The 10,542-nt window shown below is 34.9% G+C and overlaps 1 protein-coding gene across 1 annotated transcript; it reads right to left on the minus strand.

The window, feature by feature from the left end:
- Positions 1–2,852: 2,852 nt before the first annotated feature.
- Positions 2,853–4,221, minus strand: LOC131159925 (protein LURP-one-related 8). Its single transcript, XM_058115170.1, has 2 exons — positions 3,876–4,221; positions 2,853–3,768 (listed from the first exon to the last, which is right to left on the minus strand). Exons 1-2 carry the CDS (start codon positions 4,122–4,124, stop codon positions 3,391–3,393), a joined length of 627 nt encoding a protein of 208 aa, XP_057971153.1. The 5' UTR covers positions 4,125–4,221; the 3' UTR covers positions 2,853–3,390.
- Positions 4,222–10,542: the final 6,321 nt, after the last annotated feature.

Here is a 10,542-nt window from a genome sequence, read left to right on the forward strand (position 1 = left end):
TGTTGTTAGTTTTGGTGCAATCCAAAGAAGAAGGTGAATTGGTATTTTAAAAATTTGTTTTCAAAGTCAATTTACTAATCTAACAACAATATTACGCAACGTAGGGGCAATCTAAGTATGTATGCAATTGTAAATATAATATATTAACCAAATTCAGTACATGCACTACAATTTTAATATATCTCAACAAGATATAATATCGTGTCAATCAGATATGCAGTATATTCAGTAGAAAAATTAAATCAAACACAAAACAGAATATAATACAAGAAATGTAAAAGTGACATCGAATATGATATCAGGGTTCAGCCAATCCTGCCTACATCCCCACCTTGGCACACCCGTACAAGGATTACACTATAAGCTCACTTAACGGGTGGAGCGGCACCTAAACAACTAAGTCAATTAATGGGGCTGACCTCAACCTACACCTTACCAGGATGGTGCACCTAACTTTTCTAATCGAATCTAAACCAATTCGGAACTATTTAACAGGACTAGTCTTCCTCTTTAGGCCCACGCCTAGAATACAACGAATATAAAATTTACGTACACGGAAATGCTTCTTACACAAGTAAATTTGTACCACTAAGTACAAAGACTAATCAATGCACACCAAACATGTAAGAATGATTAACTGAGTGGTATATATGGGCAATCTGCTCTCAGTACAATGATAATCTCAAGTATGCACAAGAGTATTCAAATAAGCTAATCTTTGAAAGTAAAGTATATCAAATCTCAATATCAGATTAGTGTTTCAAAGATGCTAACAATAATATTCAAACGAACTTAAAAATATTTTTATAAAAAAAAAATAACATTACCTCCACTCTCTTTCTGTGCCAACGACTATCAAAACATAATAACACAGTCCTCCGATGCACCATCGCATCACATATGCTCCTCTTATCAATGATTCACTAGATTAATCAAAGGTTTTGTTTTTGCTACTGAACATAATATGTGCACATTCTTATATTATACCTAATTTCTATATATATATTGTTCTAGTTAGACTTGCACTGGAGCTATTTTTTCCCTTTTCAAATAGTTGGCGTGTTAAATTTTGGCATGCCAACATTGTTGTGGCGGTTTATTTATTTATTAATTTATTTTTTTTATAGGTTGTATTTGCATTAAGAATTTTACCTAAGGAAATAAAAGAAAAACAAAAAATAAATTTGTTTCTTAATGTATTTTTTTCTCTATAAAATAGGATTAAGAACAAAAACTTACTCTTAACATGATTAAAAAAATCAAATACCAATCAAGTGTAAAATTAGATTTATGTTTATTAAATTGTTATATATATATCTATATATATATATATATATATATATATATAATTCTTCTCACTTTTTGTGATAATCAAATGTGAAAAAAAGTGAACAAGAAAAAAAATAAAAGAAAAAAAGAGAGAAAAAAAATAGCAAATCAGTCAATGAAATTTTAGTTTTACATATTGTTAACCTTTAATCCCTGTTAGTTTTTAATTTTATAAGAACAAATTTTATTTTTAATAATTGTAATTAATATAAAAATAATATAATGAAAAATAATTTTTTCCTTTTTTTTAAAATCTCAACCTTAATTTAATATAACTTTGGCCTTTTCGATCCTAGTGGTGGATGGAAATAGGTGAGTTACCCACTTCCCCACTAGAGGTGAGTGCAAAAGCAAAACTTATTTAGATGTTATTTGTTTTTGGCTTTTGGGTAGATAATGTTAGTTGGTCTTCCTATGGTTTTGTTAACCTGCATCATCTACTTTTCTTTTTTTTTTTTTCTTTTAAACAAAATCTTTGATAGAAATGAAGTAAACATGAGGAAGAAAAAGAGTAGCTACTTAGTTGTTGAGTATGGAAATTTTTTCTAAATCACGATCGGATGCTATATTTAATTCGGGGTCTTGTTCATACGGTAATGAAATTTGAAGACCAATGAAGAATATTCGTTTTTTAATTTTCTTTGCCCCCTTGTATAGGTTGAGCAAATTACTCTTTCCCCCTAAGAGTTTGTAACCCTAGATTTACTAAACTATTACGAAAAAATAAGGAAAAAATAGCTTTGAAATATATTTTTATTGACTAATCAGAATTGCCTCCCAGGATTGAGTTTTTCCACCAACCAATAAAAAATAAGCGAGCACAATCATTTCAAATTTTAATTATTTTTCAAAAATTTTAATTATTTTTCAATACAATCTAAAAATTATTTATTGTGCATTTGGGGAGTGTAAGTTTATGAATTGAATTAGAATTTGAACTTGTGTATATTTAAATAAAACATAGTGTAAAATTTTGTTAATATAATGATTAGAAACATGAATTTTGCACCTTATGTTTGAATTTGTGCCAACTTGAATTAAAAAAATATAATTTTGTATCTTTTAAATTCATGAAAAATCAAATCTAAATCCTGAAATCTATCCATAAGTTTCTTTTTTAAATTCACAAATTTCTAAATTTAGGACCCAAAATCCATGACTTCAAATACTAACTTAAATATGTAAATGTGTAATAAATATCACTTTTAGATATTTTTTATTTTATTTATATATATTTTTTTACAAAATTTTAGTTGGAATATTGCAATGGGCAAAGAGGGCAATTTGACTCAGCCCATGTACCAAAAAAGTACAAAAATAAAAATTGCCGACATGATTTTCTTTGTTATTTTCTATTTCATATGCATTCATGTTGATACTTTTTCTCAATTCTTATTCATTTGGGGATCCACCTTTTCGCAATCAATAATTTGCCTAACTTTTCCACCATGCAAAATTCAACATCAAATTTTCCTCCCTTTCATCCGTATAAGAAAAAAATTTCCACCAATCCAAACAGAAAATTCGAGAAGAACACCCCATTTATTCGTAAAACTAAACCCCCTTTTAATATTTTTTTTTTCCCTTGGAATGAACTTCGCAGTCCCATACATATATAAATATTTATATATATATATATATATATACACTGCACACTCCCCACGGGGATTTTGGTTTTTTATTTAAAAGGAAAAAACCAAACCCTAAGTACAGAACCCCCCTCATACATGATACAACAGGGGTAGAAGAAGACAACAAAATCTACAACGAGTGGGGAAGATCTCAGCAATTTGACAACAATAAAAAAATAAAAACATGAAAAATGAGGCGATCCAGGTCAGGGCTGCAACTGCTCCTGCAATCCTTCATGCTATGCTAACTATCGCTAGTGGCTACTGCTTCCCATTTCCCTTCCCAAAAAGCCGCTGACCGATCTATGCACGACCGAACCCTTGAACATTATTTCTTTGTGTGTGTGTGTGTGTGTGTGTGTGTGTGTGTTTGAGATCTTTTTGTTTTTCTTCCTTTTTTGGGGGTTTAGTCAAGAAGTAAATCGGAGAATCATCTTCTTGAAGAACCGAACATTTGGTCGAGGAGGATGACCAGAGCCATGGCGAGGGCCGTATCCATCTCCGGCTGTACGATTAGACGAAACACATCGACGCCAAAACCCACTCCTCCAACCGCCTCCTTCTGCTTGATCTCCGCCACTCGCCGCCTCTTACCGTCGTACACAGCGCAGCACCGCTGCGAGTACGATCCCTCGATCTCATACAACGCGTTCTTGCTCGGCGATGTCGACCACGCGCCACCATTGCCGGAGCTCACGTGGGCCAAGGTCCTCGAGTTCCACAGGTTCACGTGCTTCCTCACCAAAAATCGCGGATTCACCGCCGTTTCCCCCTCGAATACCAGCCAACTGTCGCCGAGGCTCAGCCTCTGATCACCACCATACAATTTCACAATATTAGGTCAAAAGTTACAGAAAACTAATTGACTGAGCGCGGGCGAAATTAATCACAGTCATTATAGAGCAGATCGAGTACCTTCCGGCGGATGGTGAGCAGAGGCTTGCCGGCAGCGTCCATGAGAACCATCTCGCCATCACCGGCGGCGACGTAGTTATCGACGCGGAACACCAGGTTTCCGCTGGAGTCGAACACCGTAAACCCGCTGCAGTTGAGGAGCAACGATTTCTTCCACACGGTCAACACCGTCGTGTTCCCGCTCGAAGCTGGTGGCTTCGGCCTCTCCGTCAAGGCGGCACTGGCGGCGTTAGGATACACCTTAGTCATTTCTTCCGAGTTCTGCTTCTACTGTGGATTGTTGCGAAATGGGGAGAGCGGCCGAGACATTTTATACACCTGTGGGTGTACGAAAATGCCCTCGCATGAGCGAACCCCCACGCGCACTATAGTTAAAAAGCGACCACGTGTCAGAATTTCGTGAGGTACCACGTTGGCATCGTGATGGAACGGAAAAAGCATTTTCCGGAAAACAAACAGTGACAAACAAGCCGCAAGAGCTGAGAGGGGTGGGCCGGTGGCGGGCCCCAGTGGTGATGATAAGAAGAGGAAGAAAAAAAAATTAGAAGATAATGGGAAAATATTAAAAAAAATGATTTTTAAAATATTTAATTGGTTAAAAAAGGTATATCTTTACTTGCAAGTGAATATAATAATGATGATTGAAAGGGAAAAAATGAAAAATCTTGTGGCTGAGAACCAATAAACGGCGAGTGGAAGGGTCCCTATTGGGAAGATATTTTATGTTTTTTCTTTTTTTAATTTTATATTTTTAAAAAATATTTTTATACTTTTATGTAAAAAAGAATTTTGCTCCACAAAAATAATTCTTTGAAAAATGGCAAGTTAATGGGAGGATATAATGAGTATTTTAAAAATTAATATCAAGAGAATATTCAGATTTTTGAAATTTTGAAAAAAGCTTATATATTTTTTTTCCAAATTTTAAAAAAAGAAATAATATTTTTATCTTTTTTATTTTTATATTATATAATTATATTTACTTGTAGTGTTTCTAGATTGGTTACATGAATTTATTTTTTTAAAAGTGTTATTGGCACTTTATATTTAATTTTTTAGATCAAATAAAGATTTTACCTCTTACTTTTTTCAATAAAATTTACAATTTTGTCCTATCTTTTTTTTTTTTCACTTATTTACTTTTTTATTTCTAAATTAAACAATAAATGATAAAATAAATATGGAATGCCTCTTGTATTCTTTTGGAGTGCCTACTACTTTCTCCAATTTTGACCAATGAGACGTTTGAAGGAGTGTTTCATTGGACCTTATGACTCCTACCATTGAGTGTTTGGAGGAGTGTTTCATTAGACCTCATCAACTACTAGGATTTTTAAAGAGCTCATATAGAAGATGACCGAATCGCATGTACTTAGACATCTGGGTTTTAGTAGAGTTTTTTAGATGGCTTGGGATGTCTTTGGGACAGGTATAGAGGGGATCTTGAGTGAAAAATTCTCAGTTGCCAAATAGATGTATAGAACATAAGATAAGGAGTTCTATGTTGTAGTGAGATCCCTCCAATATTGGAAGTAATACTTATTATCCCAAGAGTTTGTACTCTTTTTTTACCACCTTACTTTGCAATATCTAAACTTGCAAAAGAAGTTGAGTGCTCGAGTGCGAAGCATGCTTGTTGGGTAGAATTCCTTAACAAGTACACTTTTGCTCTCAAGCATTGTTTTAGTGCTTAAAATAAGTGGTTGGTGGCCTTATTAGGGTGACAATTATTCTTCATATCTTGAGACCGAATATCATTTGGTTTGGTCATTTGAAGGACGAGTACTCTACTTGTCCTAATTTTAAGATTATCTTTCAGGAGGCGAGTGAGGACCCCCAGAGAGAGGGAGGAGAGAGAAAATAATCAGGAGAAATGAGAGAGGAGAGAGAAAGAAATCATTTTTATATGGAGGGTTGGTGTGTAGAGACCCGAGAAATTATAACTATTAAAATAATTAGGAAAGATAATAAATAGAATAGATAAATAATTAATAAGGGAAAAGGGAAAGATTTAAAAGGAAAAGACAGCAGATCTCGTCGACGAAGAGATCCCGAACGACAAAAATTTTAGAATTTGGGTTCGTCGACAAAGTCCTTCTTTCGTCGACGAATGTGCTTCAGTGGCTCGTCGACGAGAGTGGTCAAGTATAAATTGAATTTTTTGTTTCTTATTCATTAAGCAAACTCAAAACCTTCGTTTTCTCTCTCTAAAAATGATTTTCTTCGCCTTCTCTCTAAGACTCCGGCCTAGATTAAGCCCGAATCAACAAAAGGGAACCACTATGGTGTTCTAGGGGAGATTCTCTACACATCTAGTAGAGCATATTTCTAAACTGGGCTTTTTAGGAATCGCTCCAAAGTTGAGGTAAGGGTTAGGATTCCTAATTTTTGAGGTTTTAAATGTTTATTCAAGGTTTATAGGTTGAGAAAATGTTGAAATAATAGGTTATTTTGGGTTTATCTGATTAAACTAGGGTTTTTGATTCAGAGTTCGGGTGAATGCCACGGGCATCATTTTGGGGTTCCTGCTAGTGTAGTTTAGGAAATCAAGTGAGTGGAATATTTTAAATTAGGATTTTTGAGGAAATAACTGATGAAAAATGGAAATATTATGTATATATGTATATGATTTTCATGTGAGTTCTGAAAAGCCAACCGTTTGAATTGTAAATTTTTTAGCCTAGGGGGCACTAGATATTATTTGTGAAAATGGAATGTTAAAATGGTAGATTTTCTAGGTAATTGCGTAAGAAATTAAATGTATATTTTCAGTATATGAACGATGATTATGGGTTGGCTTATTTTCAGTGAACGTATGAATATTTGTTGTTAAATTGTGTGGCATAAGTAAAATGAAGTTTTTGTGTTGAACTATGATATATGTATGAGATGTTGGAAATACTGGAAATGTATTAAAAATTAAAATGTGATATGATTTATTTTGCATGTGTTTGGTAATGTCAAAGTACAATGTATGGTTGGAGAACTCTGGTGGATTAGAAAAGGGCACAGTACTATTGCAGATATGTATGGTAGTGTTAGTGCACCCACACGTCTTAGATAAAGTGTGGAGACGAGATAGTCGATTATGCTAGGAAAGGTAGTGTCTCCCTGGAGTCTAGACCAGTATGAGAACAGCCAATTGGACCTAGAAACTGTAGAACGTGGTTGATTTAACTTTGGTGGGCAGACCAGGGTTAAGTCTAGCCTTTGGGCTGCACAACCCAACATGGGCCGGAAGCATGACTATGATTTTTCACTGGTACAAAGAGTTCTAAACGCATAATTGTAAGTTTAACCATGGATAAATATGAGAAAAATGGATATAGAAATAGCATATATGAGAACAACGGATATAAGAACAACAAATGAGAATGATATGAAAACAAAATATATGAAAGCAGACATGAATACAGAAATAAGAAATGTAGAATATGAATGTAAATGTAATGAATGACATAGAGATAACAGCATAAAAAGTAATGTAGTAAAGTATTATCAGTATTTAATATAATAGTATTATATGTATATGGGACGAAGTATACTCTTCGCCCGAGGGCTTGCTGAGAAAGGCGAGTGCCCTGATATGTATCAGATGTAGCTGTGGGCTACATAATGTATTAAGGCAGAGGGAAACTACTTGTATGGGCGGGTAAACTTTCTTATTCTCGGGAGCCTTCGCTGTTAAACATATGTGTGAATGTGTGAGTACGAGATAAACTAACCACCTAAGGGCTTATTGAGTAAGGTAAGTGCCCCGATGATGGGGATCAACATGCCTTATGTATCCCTTTTACTGATATGATGACACATGGACGACCTCCCGATGTACACTCATTTGCTGACGTGGTGACGTGTGAACGACCTCCAGATGTCCACTATTGTTTATATTTGCTTTACAGGAACACATGAGATCAATTGAAGATCTTCTACTTATTTTATGGATGACTTTTTTTATGTGAAGACTCTGTTAATGTGTTAATTTATATTTTTCATGGATATGTTATTTCAAGATTATTAGGTGCTTGAAGACCATGCTTGAAGACCCAAATGAAGTATTGAAGCAAAGTCCAACTCAAAACCCATGTGGGCCCCACATGGCTCTAATAGGCCCCACACAGTTTTGGCCTTCCTTTTGAAATATGTTTAAATTTCAAATTTGAATTGTAATAATGCAAGACAACTAAGCTTGACTTGTGTGCTTATAAGTTGGAGTTCCTTATTTTTTAGTAAGTATTAAATGTGCTAGGTTAATAGTTGTTGAAAGTTGTTGAGAGTTGTTGAGTGTTTAATGTGTTGTTTCCTAGGCTATGCCTATAAATAGCATTCTTATTATAAGAACAAGATATAAAGTTGAAGTTGAATATAGAAGAAACATTTCTTTACTTGAACTTGTAAAGCTTGTCCCTCTCCTTGTGAGTGAGTAGTGTGAGGCTACAACGTTCTCTCTGGAGATCAAGTGGTGAGAGACCCTTAAACTAGCCAACGACTCCATCAACCCCTCCTCCATCTAATACTCTCACGGCCCCCATCAACACCACATGGCCAACACCTTTATACACCCACACAACGATCATCATCTACACTTCATTGTTGTGTTCATCTTATGTTTCAAAGCTTGTACGAAGGACCTACGGTGTGACCTAACTATGTGTGGAACAAGGTCAAGTGATCCAAATCAATCCCTTGGTAACTTCAGTACTTGTGTTTGAATCCTTTACTATATCTTGTGAACCCTTGCTAGTAGATTAAAATCACATCTTTGAGTAACTCATTTGATCCATAGATTGCAATATTGGTACTTTCTAGTTAAAATTAATTGTATGAATATTAGTTTGCTAACATAGGACTTTTATTCTTGAATATTTGAAATAACAACTTTTTAGCATATACCTTGATTCCTTTGTGAAAGAACCAATTGAGACATAATTGCAGGACAAGTCATACACCTTTTCAAAATCCTTGAACATGTGAAATAAAACATGATTTATTGTGTTTATGTTCGGATAATTAAATTATTAAGTTAAAGTGTTTAAGTATATATGCTTATGTGAGGATTGAATAGTAGGACATAAGTTGACCATTCCCGTCCTACATCATCTTGGTATTATAGACTAGGTCGAATTAGGCGAACCTTTTAAGTCCCAACACCTTTATTTTTCACCTGCAGAATGTGCGATTTTCACTATCAAAACCTTCCCATCTTCAAAAAACTTAAACACAAAAGTTGTGGGAACTTTTCTTAGCTTTCTTTTGATACTAAAATTGCCTTATTTGGAGTTTTGTAGCAAAAGTTAAGCCCCAAATACCGAAAGGTGTTCGCAGTTGAAAATCCTTTAACAACTCTCGAGTTTCCAGAAAAATGGGTGACGATTTTCCCAGAACAGCCCACCTATACTCTGAATTTTGGGTATTTGGACTTTAGTTATGTTAGGTTTACACTCGACCTGCCTTGTGTAACCAAACACCATTCCAAAGGGCTGCCCTTGTGCTCTTCGAATCCTTTTCCAACCCCTAGGATGTTTACTCAAGTCGAGAATCCTTACCGAGGTCGTAGCATTCATGTTAAGAGAGAGCCACTTATGGCTCATAGAGAAAGTCCTTCCCTCCCTCCACAAAGGCGAAAGAGTCAACAAGATGACATTGCTAGGATACCCCCACGTCATGAGCCCTATGCCCAACATTAAAATGATGAGGACTATGACGTTGATGACCTTCATATTAGGAGACCTTGCCGTAAGGACCATTGTGATCCTTACAATGATGAAATGAGGATAAAAGCCCCCACCTTTGATGGACAAAAGGATCCTAGAGTCTTCCAAGATTGGTTGACTTGAATGGGTGCCTATGTTGATTAAGGTGTAGTCCCAAGAGGGGGGTGAATTGGGTATTTAAAAAATCTTTGAACCTATTTACAACTTAATCCCTATTTGTATATTTACCAAATCAATTGCTGGGATTTATAACTGAATTAAATTTATTTTATCAATGAGTTCCTTTTACCCAATTAATTGTGTGTAAAGTAATTCAACATCCACATGCAATGCAAATAATATAATGTAGTGCAGAAAGTAAAGAGTTAAGGGAAGAGAAAAGACAAACGCAATTTTTACGAGGTTCAGCCAACTCGGCCTACATCCTCGCCTTGAGCAACCCAGTCAAGGATTTCACTAAAATCCCTGCTCCTTAAATTGGGACAGAGCTTCCCTTACAATCCGCTGCTTACAAGAGGTACAACTCCCTCCTACTCCGCTGCTTACAAGAGATACAACTCTCTCCTCAACCCCTGTTCACAATCCAAACCGTGAATACAATGAAATCTGTAAAACACTCAAAATTGCTTCTAACAAAGCTAGTGAGTACAATTCAAAATCCTAGTACATAATCATATGATGAAACTTGAAGCTCAGTATGAATGAAACGATACAATCGTTTATGAATGATGTGCTTCAATACACAATTTCCCTCTTTAAACAAAAACTCTCAAGTAATGATATATTTAAATGCTTTTGAGAATATTAGGGTTCTAGTTCACTTCGCGAAAATGCACAATTATATCTTATGTGAACTTATTCAAAAACTTTGTCTTGAATATTAGATCAATCAAGATCAAAACGCTTTCTTTCAAATATTCAATCATTACACGATCTTTGTAATATACAAATAT

This window comes from Malania oleifera, chromosome 7, assembly GCF_029873635.1.
Source record: "Malania oleifera isolate guangnan ecotype guangnan chromosome 7, ASM2987363v1, whole genome shotgun sequence".
Lineage (NCBI taxonomy): Eukaryota > Viridiplantae > Streptophyta > Magnoliopsida > Santalales > Ximeniaceae > Malania > Malania oleifera.

Coding starts and splice junctions, on each gene's coding strand:
- LOC131159925 (XM_058115170.1), bottom strand. CDS start 4,124: ATGACTAAGGTGTATCCTAACGCCGCCAGTGCCGCCTTGACGGAGAGG. Junction 3,769..3,875: donor TGCTCACCATCCGCCGGAAG/GTACTCGATCTG, acceptor GGTGGTGATCAG/AGGCTGAGCCTCGGCGACAG.